Source organism: Pimephales promelas, chromosome 16 (genome assembly GCF_988280905.1).
Source record: "Pimephales promelas chromosome 16, fPimPro1.hap1.1, whole genome shotgun sequence".
NCBI lineage: Eukaryota > Metazoa > Chordata > Actinopteri > Cypriniformes > Leuciscidae > Pimephales > Pimephales promelas.
Genome location: NC_142784.1, coordinates 28187845 through 28210257, shown reverse-complemented (window position 1 = coordinate 28210257; position 22413 = coordinate 28187845). Strand labels below are relative to the sequence as shown.

Genomic DNA, 22413 nt, shown 5'->3' with positions numbered 1-22413 from the left:
ATGGAGGCTCTAGACCCTTCCAGAGCTGAGATATGGAAATTCAAAATTTCGACCCGAAAAAAAAACGACAGTGTTACTTACCCCTTTCGTTTTTTTCAGTTTTTGGGCGAAAAATTAAGTTTCTCCAATCTTCTCAAAACTCTGGATTCTGATAGAGGGCCACCAGACTTTGACCTGAGTGCAAAAATGGAGGCTCTAGACCTTTCCAGAGCTGAGATATGGAAATTCAAAATTTCGACCCGAAAAAAAAAACGACAGTGTTACCCCTTTCGTTTTTTTTTCGTTTTCGGGCGAAAAATTTAATTTCTCCAATCTTCTCAAAACTCAGGATTCTGATAGAGGGCCACCAGACTTTGACCTGAGTGCAAAAATGGAGGCTCTAGACCCTGCCAGAGCTGAGATATGGAAATTCAAAATTTCAACCCGAAAAAAAAACGACAGTTACCCCTTTCGTTTTTTTCAGTTTTTGGGCGAAAAATTAAGTTTCTCCAATCTTCTCAAAACTCTGGATTCTGATAGAGGGCTGTGAGACTTTGACCTGAGTGCAAAAATGGAGGCTCTAGACCCTTTCAGAGCTGAGATATGGAAATTCAAAATTTCGACCCGAAAAAAAAAAACGACAGTGTTACCCCTTTCGTTTTTTTCAGTTTTGGGGCGAAAAATTAAGTTTCTCCAATCTTCTCAAAACTCTGGATTCTGATAGAGGGCTGTGAGACTTTGACCTGAGTGCAAAAATGGAGGCTCTAGACCTTTCCAGAGCTGAGATATGGAAATTCAAAATTTCGACCCGAAAAAAACAACAACAGTGTTACCCCTCTATTAGAATCCAGAGTTTTGAGAAGATTGGAGAAACTTAATTTTTCGCCCGAAAACGAAAAAAAAAAGAAAGGGGTAACACTGTCGTTTTTTTTTCGGGTCGAAATTTTGAATTTCCATATCTCAGCTCTGGAAGGGTCTAGAGCCTCCATTTTTGCACTCAGGTCAAAGTCTGGTGGCCCTCTATCAGAATCCTGAGTTTTGAGAAGATTGGAGAAACTTAATTTTTCGCCCGAAAATGAAAAAAAAAACCAAAGGGGTAACACTGTCGTTTTTTTTTCGGGTCGAAATTTTGAATTTTGATATCTCAGCTCTGGAAGGGTCTAGAGCCTCCATTTTTGCACTCAGGTCAAAGTCTCACAGCCCTCTATCAGAATCCAGAGTTTTGAGAAGATTGGAGAAACTTAATTTTTCGCCCGAAAACTAAAAAAAACGAAAGGGGTAACACTGTCGTTTTTTTTTCGGGTCGAAATTTTGAATTTCCATATCTCAGCTCTGGAAGGGTTTAGAGCCTCCATTTTTGCACTCAGGTCAAAGTCTGGTGGCCCTCTATCAGAATCCTGAGTTTTGAGAAGATTGGAGAAACTTAATTTTTCGCCCGAAAACGAAAAAAAACGAAAGGGGTAACACTGTCGGTTTTTTTTCGGGTCGAAATTTTGAATTTCCATATCTCAGCTCTGGAAGGGTCTAGAGCCTCCATTTTTGCAGTTAGGTCAAAGTCTGGTGGCCCTCTATCAGAATCCTGAGTTTTGAGAAGATTGGAGAAACTTAATTTTTTGCCCGAAAACTGAAAAAAACGAAAGGGGTAACACTGTCGTTTTTTTTTCGGGTCGAAATTTTGAATTTCCATATCTCAGCTCTGGAAGGGTCTAGAGCCTCCATTTTTGCACTCAGGTCAAAGTCTTGTGGCCCTCTATCAGAATCCTGAGTTTTGAGAAGATTGGAGAAACTTAATTTTTCGCCCGAAAACGAAAAAAACGAAAGGGGTAACACTGTTGTTTTTTTTTTTTCGGGTCGAAATTTTGAATTTCCATATCTCAGCTCTGGAAGGGTCTAGAGCCTCCATTTTTGCACTCAGGTCAAAGTCTCACAGCCCTCTATCAGAATCCAGAGTTTTGAGAAGATTGGAGAAACTTAATTTTTCGCCCGAAAACGAGAAAAAACGAAAGGGGTAACACTGTCGTTTTTTTTTCGGGTCGAAATTTTTAATTTCCATATCTCAGCTCTGGAAGGGTCTAGAGCCTCCATTTTTGCACTCAGGTCAAAGTCTCACAGCCCTCTATCAGAATCCAGAGTTTTGAGAAGATTGGAGAAACTTAATTTTTCGCCCGAAAACTGAAAAAAACGAAAGGGGTAACACTGTCGTTTTTTGTTCGGGTCGAAATTTTGAATTTCCATATCTCAGCTCTGGAAGGGTCTAGAGCCTCCATTTTTGCACTCAGGTCAAAGTCTGGTGGCCCTCTATCAGATTCCTGAGTTTTGAGAAGATTGGAGAAACTTAATTTTTCTTCCGAAAATGAAAAAAAAAACGAAAGGGGTAACACTGTCGTTTTTTTTTCGGGTCTAAATTTTGAATTTTGATATCTCAGCTCTGGAAGGGTCTAGAGCCTCCATTTTTGCACTCAGCTCAAAGTCTCACAGGCCTCTATCAGAATCCAGAGTTTTGAGAAGATTGGAGAAACTTAATTTTTCGCCCGAAAATGAAAAAAAACGAAAGGGGTAACACTGTCGTTTTTTTTTTTTTCGGGTTGAAGTTTTGAATTTTGATAACTCAGTTCTGGAAGGGTCTAGATCCTCAATTTTTGCACTCAGGTCAAAGTCTCACGGCCCTCTATCATAATCCAGAGTTTTGAGAAGATTGGAGAAATTTAATTTTTCACCCGAAAATGAAAAAAAAAAAACGAAAGGGTTGACACTGTCGGCTTTTTTTGGGGTCGAAGTTTTGAATTTTGATATCTCAGCTCTGGAAGGGTCTAGATCCTCCATTTTTGCACTCAGGTCAAAGTCTCGTGGCCCTCTATCATAATCCAGAGTTTTGAGAAGATTGGAGAAACTTAATTTTTCGCCCAAAAACGAAAAAGATTGGAGAAACGTAATTTTTCGCCCAAAAACGAAAAAAAAAACGAAAGGGGTAATACTGTCATTTTTTTTTTCTGGTCGAAATTTCGAATTTTGATATCTCAGCTCTAAGTCTCGTGGCCCTCTATCAGAATCCAGAGTTTCAAGAAGATCAGAGAAACTCAAAATTTCTACCCGAAAAAAAAAAACGACAGTGGTACCCCTTTCGTTTTTTTTTTGTCGAAATTTTGAGTTTCGATATCTCAGCCCTGGAAGGGTCTAGAGCCTCCATTTTGCACTCAGGTCTAAGTCTCGTGGCCCTCTATCAGAATCCAGAGTTTCAAGAAGATCAGAGAAACTCAAAATTTCAACCCGAAAAAAACGACATTGGTACCTCTTTCGTTTTTTTTTTTTCGGGTCGAATCTTTGAGTTTTCGATATCTCAGCTCTGGAAGGGTCTAGAGCCTAAATTTTTGCACTCAGGTCTAAGTCTCATGGCCCTCAATCAGAATCCAGAGTTTCCAGAAGATCAGAGAAACTCAAAATTCCAACCCCAAAAAAAAAAAAACGACAGTGGTACCCCTTTCGTTTTTTTTTCGCTTCGAATCTTTGAGTTTTGATATCTCAGCTCTGGAAGGGTCTAGAGCCTCAATTTTTGCATTCACGTCTAAGTCTCATGGCCCTCTATCAGAATCCAGAGTTTTGAGAAGATCAGAGAAACTCAAAATTTCAACCCGAAAAAAAAAAAACGACAGTGGTACCCCTTTCGTGTTTTTTTTTTTTCGGGTCGAAATTTTGAGTTTCGATATCTCAGCTCTGGAAGGGTCTAGAGCCTCCATTTTTGCACTCAGGTCTAAGTCCCATGGCCCTCTATTAGAATCTAAAGTTTCAAAAAGATCAGAGCAACTCAAAATTTCGACCCAAAAAAAACCCGACACATTCCCTTTCGTTTTTTTTTTGTGCGAAAAATTAAGTTTCTCCAATCTTCTTAAAACTCTGGATTCGGATAGAGGGCCATGGGACTTAGACCTGAGTGCCAAAATGGAGGCTCTAGACCCTTCCAGAGCTGAGATATTGAGATCCCACATAGCATTTATTCCATTGTAAATATCTCAATATCGCAGCACTGGAAGGGTCTAGAGCCTCCATTTTTGCACTCAGGTCTATGTCCCATGGCCCTCTATTAGAATCCAGAGTTTCAAAAAGATCAGAGCAACTCAAAATTTCGACCCGAAAAAAAAACGACAGTGAGTTTTCGTTTTTCTCCTTTCATTTTTTTTGGTGCGAAAAAATAAGTTTCCCCAATCTTCTTGAAAGTCTGGATTCGGATAGAGGGCCATGGGACTTACACCCGAGTGCAAAAATGGAGACTCTAGACCCTTCCAGAGCTGAGATATTGAGATATTTATAATGGCATAAATGCTACATGGGATCTCAATATCTCAGCTCTGGAAGGGATCTCAATATCTCAGCTCTATCTGATACAAAAATATCAGATAGAACCTTATAATTCCAAGGGGACGTTATGTTGGTGTGGGGTTCAGTTGTTGCCCTTTAATATTTCCTAAAGGAGTAGTTCACTTTAAAAAAAAAAACTGTTGCCTTGCTCTGTTCAGTACGGAGCCCCTAAAGGGACATGGTTGTGGAAAAAAAATTAGGATGGTAGAATTTTTTTTTCAAAATTTTTGCATTCCCTCGCAAAACTTTTGCGTTCCCTCGAGAAACTTTGCGTTCCCTCACAAAACTTTTGCGTTCCCTCGCAAAGATATTTGCGTTCCCATGCAAAATGTTCGCGTTCCCTCGCAAAGATATTTGCATTCCCACGCAAAACCTGTTGGTAGCTCGGATAGACACTTCCTGTTTAATGTCCCGCTGGGAGTGTTTCAGAGCTCCGTACGTACGAGGGAACGCAAATATCTTTGCGAGGGAACGCAAAACTTTTGCATGGGGACGCAAATATCTTTGCGAGGGAACGCAAAAGTTTTGCGAGGGAACGCAAAGTTTCTTGGGGGAACGCAAAAGTTTTGTGAGGGAATGCAAAAGTTTTGAAAAAAAAAAAAAATCTCCCATCCTAAATTTTTTTTCCACCACCACATCCCTTTAGGGGCTCCGTAGTTCTGTGTTGCTCCTGTTCAAACTCGTTCATCAAAATGAACAAATCTTTTCCCGAGTCAACTCGGTCATTTCGTTCTTTGAATGAACCAAATGACACGAAAAAAAGACTTGTTCATTTTGATAAACGAGTTTGAACAGGGGAGTCACAAACGCGCATCACAGAACAGAGCAAGGCAACCATTTGAGCTTATAAAACTTAAACTTTATTTTATTTTTTTAAATGAGCGATCATTTCGCTTGATAAGACCCTTATTCATCGTCTGAATTTGTTTAAAGCCCTTTGAACAGTTTGCACTGAATCTGTCATTTGGACCTTGAACCGTTTAGTTCGCATTGAAGTCCATTATATGGAGAAAATCTTGGAATGTTTTCATCAAAAACCTTAATTTCTTTTCGATTGAAGAAAGAAAGACATAGATATCTTGGATGACATGGGGGTGAGTATTATCAGCAAAAGGTTTTTTAAAAGTGAACTCTTCCTTTAAGTTTAAAAGCTAATTAAAGCTTTAAAGCTAAATTTAAACAACAGTAGCCTAAATAATATCAAGTCTAATGAGCAGTTTCTGTTTGGCGACTTTAACCACAACCTAGTGTAATCTCTAAAGGGAACACCGCATTGCCCACTTTGTCAGACATAAGAAAAATAACCTTGTCTTATTTTCAGCAAAACAGCCTGGCATATTTTGAAATGACAGCATAATTTTTTGCATAAACTTCACAGCAAATAAATCGCAGCACATTTTGTTCATCGCTTACAACCTTCAGGACTACTCAGTATCATAAATCCCAGCAGAGCTGAGGCTGTGTCTGATGCAACTTTCAATTTTTAATGTATTGTATTGTATGGGGGAATGTTGTGTATTTGCTGGTTCAATCTAATTCTACCTCTAAAAGTCTTCTTTGAAGCTTTGAGAGTGCGCGCTCAGGTTACCAGCTATTGATTTTTCCTCTGTTTTGCTCGGGTAGGGTTAAGTGCACACGTTGCTTAAAACCCGTCGGTCAGTTAGACCTGAATTGAATTTAAGTGTGACACACTGCTGGTAGGACAATCTCTATAGCAGCTAATGCTGTTAGTACGCCTGTGTTTGATATTGGCAACAGAGGCCATTAAGATCTCAAGGTCTCTTACCCGAAGCAGATCGAGGTCTGTGAATACACTGCATTTTTAAAAAGCTCTTTGGAACTTAAATGTTTTCAACGTCTTTGTTTGCAGCCAAAAATCAAACTCGTTATTTTCTTTAAAAATAAAAAATCAAATCAAATTAAGAAAGGTTTAATTGCAGACAATATAATATAATTTAATATACAGTATAATTTAATTTAATATATTTAATATAATTTACTTAGACACTTATGGCCCTTTTATGACTGTTTGTAGCTGTACAATTTTAAAAAGTAAATTTTTTAATAATGTTAAATTAAATGTTTTGTTTTAAAGGGATAGTTCACTTAGAAATTAATCTTTGATATGTTTTAGCTTACCTCAAGGGCATCCAAGATGTAGGCGTCTTTGTTTCCACAGTATTTTCAATTTTGATATTTTAGGTCAAACCGTTCTTGTCTGTCAGTCAAATAATGGAGGTCTATGGCAGGGGTTCATTTTCTCACACGAACCGCTCGTTTCGTGTCTTAGGCCATCAATGTTTACTTACATTCACGAGTCATTAAATGGTAACTCCCCAATACATGACTGACAGACAACAACGGTTTGACCTAAAAATATGAAAATTGAAAATACTGTGGAAACAAAGACACCTACATCTTGGATGCCCTTGAGGTAAGCTAAAACATATCAAAAATTAATTTTAAAGTGAACTATCCCTTTAAAGTGCATTTTAAATAATTGTTTTATTAATATTTTATAGTGCTTTAAAAAATATTTGGTTGTGTTGACTAACATACTAAAGCACATTAGTATATGCCATTTCATATTGCTATTTGAGTTAATATATTTCAAATGTACTGAATAAATGTACTTTGAATGTACAATGCGTGTTTCCCTGCTGTGTGCTTCAGTCAAGTCATTTAAGTCAGTCTTGTTTTCCTCCTCGGGGTCTGTTTTATTTTATTTTATTATCATTAAAAACCCCATCAACTCAAGGGTAGTTGAGTCCTCACTCCTTTCACCACCCCCACACCTGACATATAAAGCATATGTTTTAAATTACGGCCTACAAGAGGACATGGGTTCAGAACCCAGTATGTGTATTAACAATATTTACACAATAGTCAACATTTGAAGTGGATCAAAACCAATAAACTTGCATGAATTTTGAACAATACCCATACTGGTCTTAGGACAACTCTGATGAACTTTAAATGTTGACTACTGTATTAGGTATAGGTTGGAATTGGAACCTTTGTCCCCCCTTTTTCTTGGAAATAACATTGATGGCACACAAGGAAAGGGATTTCACTAAACACATAGGTCAGGCTTCAGATATGGGCTTTTTGTGACAAATTGCAGAAGACATTTGAGGAACAAATAAAACTCCCTAAAGTACCTTAAGTTATTTGGATCAGTTTATATGATTCTTGATTTTAGACATCACGTTTATGTTCTTAGCAGTTAGCACATGCCTACACAAATCACATTTACTAGCACAGGCAGCTATAGTTGCTTTCCTGTGCAGAAACTGGTTGTTTGCTCTGTAGGCCATGTCAAATGAGCCCACCTCATTTTCCCACCGCTGTCTCATTTCGGTCTGACATTTAGATTTGCATGACCTCTCCTCAACAAACCACTGGTTTCACAGACAAGGCTTAGATTAAAGGGATGGTTCACTTTGAAATAATTTTGGGTATGTTTTAGCTTACCTCAAGGGCATCCAAGATGTACTGTAGGTGTCTTTGTTTCCACAGTAGTTTCAATTTTGATATTTTTAGGTCAGCCCGTTCGTGTCTAGGGTAGAAAATAGCCTATTACTTATTCATTTTGATGTTTTTGAATGTAAAAACCAAGCGAATGTCATAAGCTGACCTCAGACAACAATATATAATTTTAAAAGCCAGTTCATGACCCCTTTAAATCATGTTTAATTTGGACTTCTCTGTGCTTGCTCTTTGAGGTGGTGACCATAGGCTTGCATTATATGACAAGAACGGTTTGACCTAAAAATATCAAAATTGAAAAATCTTTGGAAACAAAGACACCTACATCTTGGATGCCCTTGAGGTAAGCATTTCAAAAATTAATTTCAAAGTGAACTATCCCTTTAAGCCAGGAATAGGCCTTAGTTAAATTTGGACATTTAAGTCATTTTTTTAATGTGCCTTTGAAAAAACATCACTAGAGTGCATCTTGTGACAAAACAGATGTTTTAAGATATCTCAGTGCAATTTCCTTAAATATAAGACAGCTCAAATATGCATTTTAGTCTGGGACTTTAGGCTTAAGCCTTGTCTGTGAAATCGTGCAGTAGCGAACAGGAGTCCGAACTATGAATCTGATGTTTCAACAGTTCGCTTCATTTCAGGTATTATGTCTGAAGCTGAAATGAAACAAGATGAGTTATGCATCAAAATTTAACAATTTAAGATTAAGGGTATAATCAGTGTCCGTATGAGCAATACTAGTAGTGCTGCTTGTCTATCAGGATATCAAGGATATTAGTAGTGCAAGCGTAGCTATAAGGATTTTTCCTGGTGTATAAATAAAGGTCCTGAAGAGGTGAAAAGATTTTTTTTTTCTTGACTGCATGCTTTTCTCACTGGTCTTGCACTGAAGAGCATGAATTGAAGAGCTGCAAACCCTTCATGTGGAGACCGGCAGCTGTGTATGTCAGCAACAGTATTTTGAAAAAAATTCAAGCAGAGACTGGGAGGAAGGGAAAAGACTGTCCAAATATTAAAGACAAGTGGAGCAATAGCGTTTAAGATGAACTCAAGGGAATACAGGGGACATGCTGAAGGGTAGTGATGAATATTAAGCAGCACAGGCATGAACCTTATAGACATTTTAAAGTGCTATATGAATGGCATCTTTAAAGGGTTAGTTCACCTAAAAATGAAAATTCTGTCAGTATTTACTTACCCTCATGTTGTTCTAAAACTCTATGTGTTTATTTGTTCTGCTGAACACAAAGGAAGATATTTGGAAGAAAGTTTTAATCAAACAGATCTCATTCCCCATTGACTACCATAGCATGTATTTTTTCCTACTATGGTAGTCAATGGGGAATGAGATCTGTTTGATTAAAACATTCTTCCAAAGAGTTTTAGAGTTACATAGAGTTTTAGAACAACATGAGGGTGAGTAAATACTGACAGAATTTTCATTTTTGGGTGAACTAACCCTTTAAGAGATCTTCACGAGATCATTCGTGTTAACGGAGAAAATACATGGCATGTGTGCAGCATCTGAACAGATGTAAAGGCTCTGCTGACAAATATTATGTCAAAGATCTGTGCAGGCAAAAGCGTCTGGAAAGTTGAGGCTTAAATCTATTATAAACCCACTCAGCCCAGGCACATTCTACAAAACCTTTCTTTCCCTGCAAGCTGGTACAAAAGAACACGTTTGCTCGACCGTGAAATTAAGTTTAACACCAAGCGTGACATTTTGCCTTTAAAATCAACAACATATCATAAAATGTATAGCAAACAGACAAGAATGCTGTTCCCAGAGTTGACAGATGACTTTCATCCTGTCGGGGTAATATTTGTACAGTATTTTAGTGTTTATATCAAAGCATAAAACCTATAACCTACAATAATTTTTAGCGTAATATTTTTCTTTTTGTTTAACTCTCCATCACAATCATGGTACATGCAGCTAGTAGTGCTCGGGATGACATTTTGTTACCCGTTGTGTTTTTAATTAAGTACCAGGCTTCCTGCAAGTTGTCATGTCTGATAATAATGACTTTGATACCCTTTGTGAAACTTGATTTTTAGGGGAGTGTAGTGTGTAAATAGATGAAATTTCCCTTTCAAATAATTTCATTTACATTCATACTGCAGTGGAATTTACTTGACGTGCGAGTGTTATCATGAGATACTTTCAATAAATCATTGCGGTTTGTTTTGGCTGGTTAAACATTGCACCTTGACTTAGTAAGAAGTAACAGGATCACACATTTTGTTCCATTCTCACACCACAGACATTCTGCAACTTGCAGCAATCGCAATTTTGACGTGATCAATTGGAGTTTGGATTTTTAAGAATACTTCTTGTTACGTGATGATGACCAATATAAATAATCTCATTTATGAATGAGTAGTTAATGAACACATGTAGTCTGACTGTCGCCCTTTCAAAAGATTATTTTTTCACCCTTCATTGCAATTAAAATTACAACCTGAAAGTGATTACTTACAGAAAGGACCTTTTTAAACATCACTATATTGTGCACCATCACAACATCTGCATCAATAATCAACAGCAACAACGTCTAGCTGAGGTTAACCGCATCATAGCTAAATGAGAACTCAAACTAAAAAAAAAAAAACAAAAAAAACCCTTAAAGGTCAGTGGTTTACCACTATGTCAAAAAAGTATAAAGTATACTGATCAGTATCTGTCACGCAAACTGAAAAGTAGCTGTACAGTGCGCTTTAATGATGCTTATGAAACTAGCAACACTAAATGCAGCCACTAGGTTATTTTGTAATGTTGTAAATTAATGTACTACAGTCTATTAAGGGAGTCACCCATAGATGTATTTGTGGTGGTTACAAAGGTCTGTCTATAGATAATACAATTAAACTATGTAACAGTAAATTTTGCAAGGTCTGTGTTCAATTTGGCTATTTATACCAGCATAAACACAATTTTCCATTGAAATGAGATTAAAATGAATTCAGATTCAATTTATGAATTTGAACTAAGGAGGTAGATTGCATTTCATGTGTTGCATTTCAGTGGTTTTAGCTCAACTACTGCAATGCCCGTGCAAAATACGTTTTTGGTGTGTTTTTATTAATTGTTGGTTTGGTATGTTTGAGTTGCTGAATATCCTAGGCTACTATTACACAGGAGCCTAAACTCAGAGAAAACTATAACGTTAAGCACACCAGAATAAAATATAATATTCAGAATTAAACAGCGTACCTGACTTACAGATTCAATGAAATCTCTACTTTTTCAAAAATGAATCGCTACTTTTTCGAAAGTGTTGAATCGCTACATTTTTCGAGAGTGCTGAATCACGACTTTTTCAAAAGTGAATCGCTACTTTTTTCAAAAAGAATCGCCACTTTTTCGAAAGTGAATCGCTACTTTTTCATAAAAGAATCAATACTTTTTCCAAAAGAATTGCTACTTTTTCAAAAAGAATCACTACTTTTTTCAAAAAGAATAATGCAACAAGATAATAAATGTAACAAATGTATAATAATAATAATCTAACAAATGTTTAATAACAAGAATCAAGCAAGAGAACTCCAAGGCACTCTCAAGTGGAAAAGTTAAAATACCTTTATTATTATGGCTTGGTCAAATTAACCATCTAAAAAACTCCAACGCGTTTCGGCTACATGCCTTCTTCTGGGAGTTATTTATTTTTTTTAACTCCCAGAAGAAGGCATGAAGGCAGTTTGATGCATGCTCCGAACCATTGATTCTAATCAAAAGATTCATAAAGGTTTCAAAGCTTCATGAAGCAGTGTTTTGAAATTGCAATCACTATGTAGAATTCACTATACAAAAGTTTTCTTTGTGCACACAGATTGTGATGAACGCAACATCCAACGCAAGCAACTCATCATGTGTCATCATGGACCCGTCGGCAGGTCCCCTGCTGATGTCCATCTATATCATCACCTTCATCCTAGGATTGCTGTTCATCCTGGTCACCATTGGTCCCATAATTCAGCAGATCTGCAGAAAGAACGTTCTAGGGATCTACCTTCTCAGCCTGTCTGTCTCGGATCTCCTGTACATCCTTACCATGCCTCTGTGGATCTATTATTTAAGCAACAACCACAAATGGACCCTTAGTCAGGGACTCTGTAGTCTGGCTGGCTTCCTTTACTACTCCAACCTGTACATCAGCATCTATATCCTCTGCTGGATCTCGATTGATCGCTGCCTGGCCATCACCTTCCCTCTGCGAGTCCAAGCCTTCCGCCGCCAACGCTACGCCTGGATGATCTCTGGGCTGGTCTACATTTTTGTCATGGCCTTGCACTGTTTGGTGCTGTACCTGGACAAGCTGCCAGATACGCTGGACGAAAACGACCAGAGGTGCTACGAGACCTTCCCCATGACCGAACGCATCGCGATGTTCAACCTGATACGGGTCGGGATTGGTTTCCTCTTGCCGCTGGTGGTCATCACGGTCTGCTACTGCTTGATCGCATCCAAGGTGCAGCAAAGTCGAGGGGTGGATGAGCAAGGCAAGCGCAAAGTCAGGCTTTTGTCAATGGGAGTAATTGGCATTTTCTCCTTCTGTTTTGCACCGTACCACATCCTCCTGATGATACGGTCCATCGCTTTCTTTTCTGTGGGAGAACAACAAAGCTGCATCTTCGAGCAAGCGATGTACTTACCCTTCACTTGCTCCCTTGCACTATCCAGCCTGAACAGCGTGGTGGACCCAGTGCTCTATGTTTTGGCAAGTAATGGAGTGAGGGAGGACATGAGGTTGTTCTGTTCGAAAACCAATCAGAGACAAGAAACAAGATGCACTCTTGTTGCTTCCAGGAGTAGGACAAGAGTAAACTTGTGTTAAAACCAAACTCAGAAGATTTTCCCCTGACAGCACTGTATATTTGTGCACTGTTTTTGTACCCTTGAAGGAATTGTGCAAATCAGTTACCACCAGCACAAAATCGCCCAAACCGCTTGTGCTGCCAACGACAAACATGATCAGGCGTACTTTTCTGGAACTACACCACTGCCATCCAGACACCCGAGTTGACTTTTTAACATGCTGAAAGGAGATCGACTACACTGCTCATGCTTTTCTTTAACATTCGATGAATAACTGCTGACATGACTGTAACGCTTGCATTCTGTTGGTGGTTTTAGGTAAAAAAGCACCAAGTTTTGTGAGTAAAGCTATAATAAGCCTAGTTTACATAGAACTCAATGACATGTACTGACAATACTGATTCACAGCATTTCAGTGCATTTAGCACCTGTTTAAACTGGATTGTGATAATGCTGTTTTTGTGCTAAAATACTGTGTGCAAAATGGAATTTTGCAGAGAATGTTTAGAGAATTAGCCACTCTATTCAACTGTTAAATTATCTTAGTTTAAATAATCAATTATCTCGACGCAAATATTGCTTTGCACGCTGCTTGCATCGAGTCTGGTGAAATGTAGCTACACTTTTGATATTTTCCACATATTTTCCATCAATGGGCTTGGGAGGCTTACACACACACACACACACACACGCGCGCACGCGCACACACACACACACACACACACACACACGCACACACACACACACACACACACACACACACACACACACACACTACAGTCTCTTTGGGCAACTGCGTAAACTAGTGTTTTTCCGCCACAGCCAATTATGCTGCATGCTTATTGGCTCACTGTCATTAACAAGATTTACCCCCTTAGGTGTTGAAATTTGGTACAAAAAAATAAGACATTTCGATACTCGATAGTATCGAGGCAATTCGGTCGGTACTTGAAAAAAAGTAATGCAATGTGGGATAGAATTTGTGCACTCGATTACGACAGCCCAAGACTAAATTTTCATGGTCTTTGTCTTGGTCTTGTCATGGACTTGGGATCAACTCTCTTCTCGTCTCAGTCCTGACTTATTTTAGTCTAGACTCATATTAATTAGTTTTGACTATAAACACTGCTGTCCGCATTTTCTTTTCCTTTTTTTAAAAAAGTCAGGCTCGGTTTTGTCTATTAGTGTCCAAAAAGATAGGAATAATTACTTCACTGTTATATCTTAGATGGGGTTTATGTTTACAAATTATGGATTTGCAGTGAAACAAGACCTGGATTTCTGTCTTTTAAGGACCCTTGAATCACTTGAACTTTCTGTTTGAGAGCCATATTCAGCCCAAGTGTTGTTGTTGTGGGATAAAGCAACACTTGTTTGTCCTGTTTAATTCACAGACGACTCCCTGTACCTTACCGTTAAAGGGATAGTTCACCCAAAAATGAAAATTAGTACATGATTTACTCACCCTGAAGCAATCCTATGTGTATATGACATTTTTCTCTCAGACAAACAATCAAGAGGTATATTAAAATGTCCTGGCTCTTCCAAGCTTGATAATGGGAGTGAATGGCACTATGTTTTTGGAAATCCATCAAAGCACATCTATTCATGATTAAAGTGTTCCACACGTCTCCGGGGGTTATTATTACACACAACGTAATGACGCAATTGACACCTCACAGTTCGAAGAAAGAGGGCAGGGAAACCACGTTTGTCATTATGTTGCGTGTCAAGTTCAAGTCTCACTCTTTCGGTGTAAATCGATGCATGCGGCCATCTGCCAGAAGCTAAATATTTTAGTCGATAAAGTTTTAAATATGGATATTTTTCTGAAATGAACGCATTGTTTCACAAAAGGCCCGGAGACACGTGGAAAACTTTAATCATGAATAGATGCGCTTTGATGGGCTTCCAAAAGACATACAGTCATTCGATCCCATTATTAAGCTTGGAAGAGCCAGGACATTTTTTAATTTAACTCCAAATGTATTTGTCTGAAAGAAGAATGTCATATACACCAGGGTGAGTGAATCATGGGCTGATTTTTCATTTTTGGGTGAACTATCCCTTCAAATAAGATTTAGCCTTTAAATATTTAATCTGAAAGTAAAAAAAAAACAACCTGTTGCAATGTAAGCAATTTCTATGCACAGCATGTTGCTACTCTCTTCTTTTATATACTATGCTCAACAAAGTCACATTTTCACTCCTTTAATTTACCATTAACACAAAGAATAACAGTAGTACATTTTAAAATAAAAGAACTTGCTTTGATTCTGACTCCCATGACACATTTAAGGAAGTCTTAGTGATGCTTTCGTTACAGCTCTTTAAATAAAGGTAAAACAATTAGCGTTTCATTCAATGGATGGGATTATCTACTGACAGCTTAATCACAATGCTTTCTGAAGAGCGAGCGACCCAGTGTTCTTAAGCGCTGATGAGGAGGAGAGTTTGCGTATCATCTCTAACCAGTATCGCCCACAATACACTAGTTTGTGCAGTTTTGTTCCCCCACCTTCTGCTAGCATGATTGCCTCTTTAGAAGAGTAGCTCTCATGTGACTGCAGTCTTCTGTAAGTCTGTGAGCTAGAGTGGCCTTCTGCTCTACTGTAAAATGCCTCCGACCAACTGAATGGAGTGATTTTGGATTGCGAGAGAGCTTTGAGTACCTGATCTGCAGCCTGAATGGTTTAAATGACTACTCACTTTCACCTATCACACCTGACGCCGCTGTGCCTTTCAAGGAAGATAAAAATGGGATGGGATATATAGATCAGAACTTACTTGTTTGTGCTGTCATCTGCACATATGGGCCAGAATACTTCTACAAGATTCACTTAGGTTAAGAAAGCCACATTCTTTCCTTATAATAAACGTATTGCATCACAATTGAACTAATGTGCTATTCTGCATTGCACAATGAAGCTGCTACTGAGGTCTCACCACAGCAGGAAGTCTGGAGAGATTTAGACGAGAACAGCACAGAACACTGTGTCTGCTTTCCTCCACTCGAGCAATTGATTCACACCTCCCTGAATGCAGACAACAGATGGAGGTGAGAGAGCACGCATATGTGGGAGGCGCAACCTGGCATAGCATCAAAAATGCACATAATTGATTTTGTGTAACAAATCTCACGAAAACATGTATGGGTCATATTTTCAGCCCTCTTTGGCTAGCGTTACATTATATGATCATGCTCTTACCCATGAAAATGCTTTTGAAACATTCAAGCGCGACAAGACTATCTTGACTCTTGTCTGTGACACACACACACACCGCACAGAAAGACACGTGCGCCAGCATCATGTGCACAGACATAGAGCCAGAATCGAGTTCTATTTCACGCTTGAAACTAATAACACACAATTACGCCCAAAATGTCAATTGTGTCGAGTACCCTCATACGAGCAGTCTTAAATTAGTTAAATAATGTCTTAAATGAATGTAAAGTGTTGTGAGAAAATGGGAAATGCGTCAAATTCACGTCATGTGCACCAGCGGCAGGTCTTAACTGACAGCATTCTAATAAACCTGCTGCTGTGATGTTAAATTAATGTAATGTCATTAATGTTAAAAGGGGGGTTGATTGTGATTTCAGTTTTTTCTTTTTAAATAGTGTGTAATGTTGCTGTTGGTGCATGAATAGGATCTACAAAGTTGCAGCGCTGAAAGTTCAATGTAAGCAGAGATATAGTCTTTTAAAAATCAGGAAGTTTAATGCCTACAAAAACGACTCGAATGAGACTACAACGGGTTTTATCCGTAACTAACCAACACATTTACATCATTGCTCCCTCCGGAATATGCAAAAAAGGGCATGGCCATATTTCTGCGGCTCGTCGAAAATGTGTTATGTTCATCCAGCTGTCAGGTCTTCTGTGTTCGGGCTTCGCACGTATGTTGTAGTTTGCCAACAATGGATACAATTTATGTTTGATTATGTTCCTGAAAATGACGATCGTAATTGAGCTCTCTGTGCTGCGGATTTTAAGAAAAACAGCTTCCAGAATCTCCACGAATTCATTGCTGGATTCAACAAGAAACTGTTACTAAAACATGAAGCAGTTCCAACTTTAAAACCAGAGACAGCAGTTGTTGGGCCACAACCTGTAAGTAGGCTAAGACTTAATCATTTTAAATGTATCTAACTCCAGAGATAATATTTTAGTTTTATCAAATGCCAGCACTGGCTTTATAGCTACTTAGTTATGCTATTTTTTGTCTATGACAAACGCTTACAAACATTTTGGACCTGAATTTTGTATATGTACTAATGTTGCATGTATTTTTCATGTATATATAGTATACTTTATGGTGTTATTTTTCGTTTTGATCAAGAATGTAAACCAATGCCAACGCTGTTTGTGTATATAGTAGCCAGTCAATCTATTGTGTAAAACAAACGTATAAAGTAAAAAAATAAAAAATATAGGCAAATTACCATTCAGAAACGTTTTGTAAGAGCCGTCTTTAAGGAGGTGTCTTTCTGGCTCATACTGATACTGTAGTATCGACACCATTATTTACATTTGACATGAACACAGCTTTCGCCCGTAAAGGTAATGGAGGTGAATTTTCTGGACAACGTGCACTACAGTTTAGCCAATCAAAACACACCGGCCCAAACTAACCAATCTGATCCCATTGCCTGTTTCTGAGGGAGTGGTTTCATAGACTCAGGAAGTCAACCGGCTGTTCAAATGAAAAGGAGAAAGCGGCTTACAATAAAGGTGAAATTTATGAAAACTAAGACTTTTAAAAAAAGAAAAACCACGAATACATGTTATATTGCACTCCATAAACACAACCAAGCAGAGAAAAAAAGCAGTAAACCACCCCTTTAATCAAAGAACAAATGTGAGAACAAACAAGCAGTGAGAGAATTACTCACTGCTCTGGACTTTTATAGCTTTAATAAAGACTGATCTATATTTAATTTATAATATATGCAGTGCAGACTGTTAACTTTAGTTTAGTTCACAACGTAATTCCGGGAGGAGTGAACCCATCTAATCTTTCAATTAACTGTCGGAACACATAAGCAGCCGCTCACCTTGCTCTGGCATCAGCAGTTTTGGCATCTCTCCACATGCTCAACTCCACCAACATAATTTTGGCATCTTGCTACCATACTCATCATCCAAGCATCCAATTTCTGTACATGTCATACCTGTTAGACATCGAAGATCACAGGTAAATATGACATTTATTATGGGTATATGTGAGGATTGTTTTAAGTTCACTTAAATTAAGTTGTTATATTTTTTTGAAGCCTAATAAATGTTAAAATTGATAGCTTTCATTTAAACTGTAATAATGAATGGCTATAATTCATGTTTAAAATTGGAGAAATAAATGTATTTCTTTGAGACAACAGTAGCTGTATTAATATCCGTAATGCTGACCTTCATTCAAAAAAAGATGCCATTAAACAAGTATTTAAAATATACAGTAATGATACTGCATATATGTATATTTGATATTATATATTATATAGAGAGGTGGGATGATTAGATGAAAAGCTCTAAGTAAATAAATAAATAAAACCCCCTTTTTAAAATTTAAATTACTATTTAAATTAGCCTTCAAGAATTTATTCAACACTCAATGACATTCTGAGAGTTCATCTAACTATTATTCATGTGGCATCACCACCGAGCTTGGAATGACCTTTTGGACTGAGAACCTCAAAGGGACATCTCAGGCCACACCAAGTGAAATTTATGGATCCAAAATAAGAAAAAAGGTTGTTGCAGTTGGGATCTTACAGTTCATTATAATTCGTTCAACAAGTCAACCTCTTTGTTAATACAGTGCCTGGTGAGACAAAGGGATTTTGGAATACATTAGTGACTCTGAATGAGACACCAGGAGATCACATTTGTCTACACAATAATCCAACTTTTTCCCCATGCAGGTCAAAGAGTATTTGATATGGGACTGACAATTTATTATGCAGCAACAAGCAACAAAGGTGAAATGTTTGTGTGAGTCTCATTCTTTACAACAGGCATTTGTAGAATGTTTTAACATTACAAAGAGTCTACATTAAAATAATAGCAATTCAATGCGTTTTTTGATTTAGCATTTTGATTACATTTATGGTTTAATTTAGCTAAAAAAAAATTTGATCAGAGTTAGCTCCCAACCAGTAACAAGTTTAGCCTAAATATTGCATACATACCATAAAAGATTCAGATACAAATAATACCTTTATAAACATTTAAATTGTGCACTGTAAAAACATATTTTCATGATTTGTAATCACAACATTTTTTCTTTTGTTAAATCAACTTAGATAATTTATGTAGTTCAGATAACATAATATTTTGAGTTTCTGATTATTAACTCAATCTCCATTGTATTAACTCAATTTTTCCATTTAAATGAACCTAAAATTAAGGCAACCAGGTTACTTATATTTTTTAAGTTAAACTAACAATATTTTTCTACAGTGAAGTGTCTACTCAAGGAAGGTGTACAGTACACTGTAAAAAAATTATTGTTGGTTTTACTTAAAGTAAGTAACCTGGTTGCCTTAAAATTTTAAGTTAATTGAAATGGAAAAAGTGAGTTAATACAATGAAGGAGAATGATTTAATAATCAGAAACTCAAAATTATATGTTATCTGGACTGTATAACTGCACTGCAGCAGATTTACCTGCTTACAAGAACCACAAGAATTGGAAATAAATAAATAAATATAGCTTACTGTATCTACTATAACTCTCGGGCTTTTTGAGATTTTCCATTCCATTCCAGCTTTTCCTGAAGCATTTTTCTGCTACTTGGTAATGGTTGACCCAGTGACCACTATTTCTGGCAGGTTAGAAAAATGTGCACAATCTGTCACGAAGATACACAGCATGAGCTCTTGGTAAGAGGGAGCAAACTGTTCCCATCGAACAAATCAGTATCATACGAGTTGTGACGAAATGTCACAGTGGCAGATGAAGATTTGAAAGCCTTCAGACAGAGCAATTCACATAAAACTGTAACTGTCAGTCTGTCATTATTAAGTCTTTCCAAACTCGTATGCATTTTTTTACAGAAGATAAAAGATTATTCTTTTTTTTCCAGTGTTGTGTTGGACCCCATTGACTTTCATTGTATATGAACAAAAATTATTCTTTAAAATAACAATTGTGTTCCAAAATGCCGAACAAAGTCACACAGATTTGGAATGACAAGAAGGTAAGCAAATGATTGCAGAATTTTAGTTGGGAAATAATAACTATTCCTTTGAAAATAACGAATCTGGTTGCTAATTTTAATCACCAAAGCGAAATTATTATTATTATTATTATTATACATTTTATTTCTAGGCGCCTTTCTTGACACTCAAGGTCACCGTACATTATACAAAACATTACAATACAATTAAAATACAACATAGTCAGAGGGAGTAAGCTATTCTAAAAAGATGGGTTTTAAGTTTTGATTTAAAATGTGAGAGGGAATCAATATTACGGAGGTCCGGTGGAAGCGAGTTCCAGAGTTGGGGAGCAGAGCAGCTAAAAGCTCTGCTACCCATAGTAACAAGGCGGACACGGGGAACAGTGAGATGGATGGAAGAGGAGGATCTAAGAGTGCGAGCAGATGTGGATATATGGAGAAGATCAGAAAGATATGAAGGGGCAAGATCATGAATGACTTTGAAAGTTAGGAGAAGTATTTTATAGTTGATACGATAAATGATAGGTAGCCAATGGAGTTGTTGTAAGATAGGAGTGATGTGATGAATAGCGGGGGTACGGGTGATAATACGAGAAGCTGAATTTTGGACCATTTGTAGTTTACGAATTGTTTTATGCGGGAGGCCAAACAAGAGGGAATTACAGTAATCTAAACGAGAAGTGACTAGACTATAAACAAGAATGGCAGTGGAATGAGGCGTAAGGAAAGGGCGCAGACGGTTGATATTTCGAAGATGATAATAAGCAGACCGGGTAACATTATTAACATGAGACGTAAACGAGAGGGTGCTATCTAAGATGTAAATTGTTACTGATTGTTACAGTAAATTGTTACTGATCGTGACAGGTAGTGATTATCATGCATGTGCTTTTGTTGTAGACTATGGAAAAGACAGCTCTTTAGATGTGAGATCTCTGCCACAAGCAGTTTTTACTTGCAAAGATTGTGCAATCTACTGAACAACTACATACAGTATACGGCATTGGAAAATTCACTTGGCTAAATTTGAGGAGGCCTGTGCATGACAGATCTGTCTTTATTGACAGTGTATTTGAATCTGAACAAAATGAGATACCAAGACAGACGGGCTTATTTATGAGCAAGAACTCTATTCATCTCTCCTGCCCAGAGAGATATTGATTAAGGTTTTTCTTTTCTTTATTTATTGAGCATACAGAGTACACAGAATACTAAGAGCTCCTGATCGTTTTTCAAAACTGTCCAGACAGCAAAGCCACATAATCATCTTTCATATAATTACTTGATAATAATGCAATTTCATATCGCACACCAGGAAAATTAAAGTGGTTCACGTGTATAGGCCTACAGCTGTTCAAAGCCTGTTTGAAAGCAAAATGCATACAGATTAGCAGCTGATAGCTGTGGATGCCATTCCTGTGTATGCGATTTCTAATAGCTTGCCTGTATTTCAGTGTCTGGTGCATTTTTCATTTGTCTCATTCGTTATTTCCTCTTCTGAATGAATGGCCTATGCAAATTTATGCAAATCCCTCAATGGTTTACCTTGGGAAATGCAGGGCAAACACTTATAGTTTCTGTAAAACAAGTGCATCTGTAACTAGCTGCCTACTCTTATTACTGTTCACATTAAGGCTAAGAGGGCGCTCAGCACAAATTTAGGTGGCAATGAAACTGATCCGGAATTTGTGTGACCGAGGGCGAAGGGTTTTGTGGGTATTGATTAATTTAAAGAGGCTTCCATCTTGTGTTTTTGAGGCCATTGCTAAAACATTTACGCTTGATGATGTTGTTGTTATCACTGTTGTTATGGCAGCTGCCATACAGTTCCTCATAGGAATATTGTGAAAGGAGGAAGCGATGCACCGCCAAATGGGAACAATCCAAATGAATATTACTTGAGTGGCAACTTAAAAATGGTTGCTATGGTTTCCCTGAAGCACTATTTCACCCCTGCAACTCTCACTATACACTTCAGCTCTTAGAAACATGTACTGGACCTGGCGTTTATTTTTCATGGTTAAAAAAAAGTGAATTGTGTGCTTTTCTTTTGGCTCAGAATGAAAGCACTGGTGATTGAAATTATGAATGAAAGAATAAATTACTTAAGCTGGAACTACAGCCTTTTTGTACAACCATGTTCCTCAAAGGGGAAGTATCATTTTTACAAATGTTATACAATGAAATATAGAAATACATAGCCTACACCAGTTTAAAGTGCAGAGATAACTTTACTTTTGCTGCCACTGTAAACCCTTACGCTCAAAATTATAATTCGTTTCAGTAGAGCCAAATCAAATAAAACAAATTAGTTCAATCAAATGAACTTTTATGAGTATTTCAAATTTTTTCTTTTGAGTTCACAAAACTAACGCATTTTAAGTCATCTGAAATGGATTTGAGTTTAATGAAGGCAGGGACTTCTATTTCCCAGCATGCTTTGCCATGACATTCAAAGGGAAAGTATAAATTAAGTGTTATGAAATGTTTTTGGTGCAAGATTAATGTTAAGTGGGAAATTAAGTATACAATTAATCATCACAGAACAATAAATCATTACTGTAGCATATGTTCACGCCATGTTTGG

At 37.5% G+C, this 22413-nt stretch overlaps 1 protein-coding gene across 2 annotated transcripts in view; it reads left to right on the top strand.

Moving 5' to 3' along the window:
- Positions 1–18012, top strand: part of gpr184 (G protein-coupled receptor 184) — an 86128-nt gene extending 68116 nt beyond the window's left edge. The window contains exons 2-3 of one of the 2 annotated variants that reach the window (XM_089121409.1): positions 8058–8164; positions 11658–18012. In XM_089121409.1, the coding sequence (XP_088977535.1) occupies positions 11664–12662 (999 nt within the window). In that variant the 5' untranslated portion in view covers positions 8058–8164; positions 11658–11663 and the 3' untranslated portion in view covers positions 12663–18012. The remainder of the gene's footprint in view (positions 1–8057; positions 8165–11657) is intronic. The other variant, XM_089121408.1, reaches the window with a different exon arrangement.
- The last annotated feature ends 4401 nt before the right edge of the window (positions 18013–22413 follow it).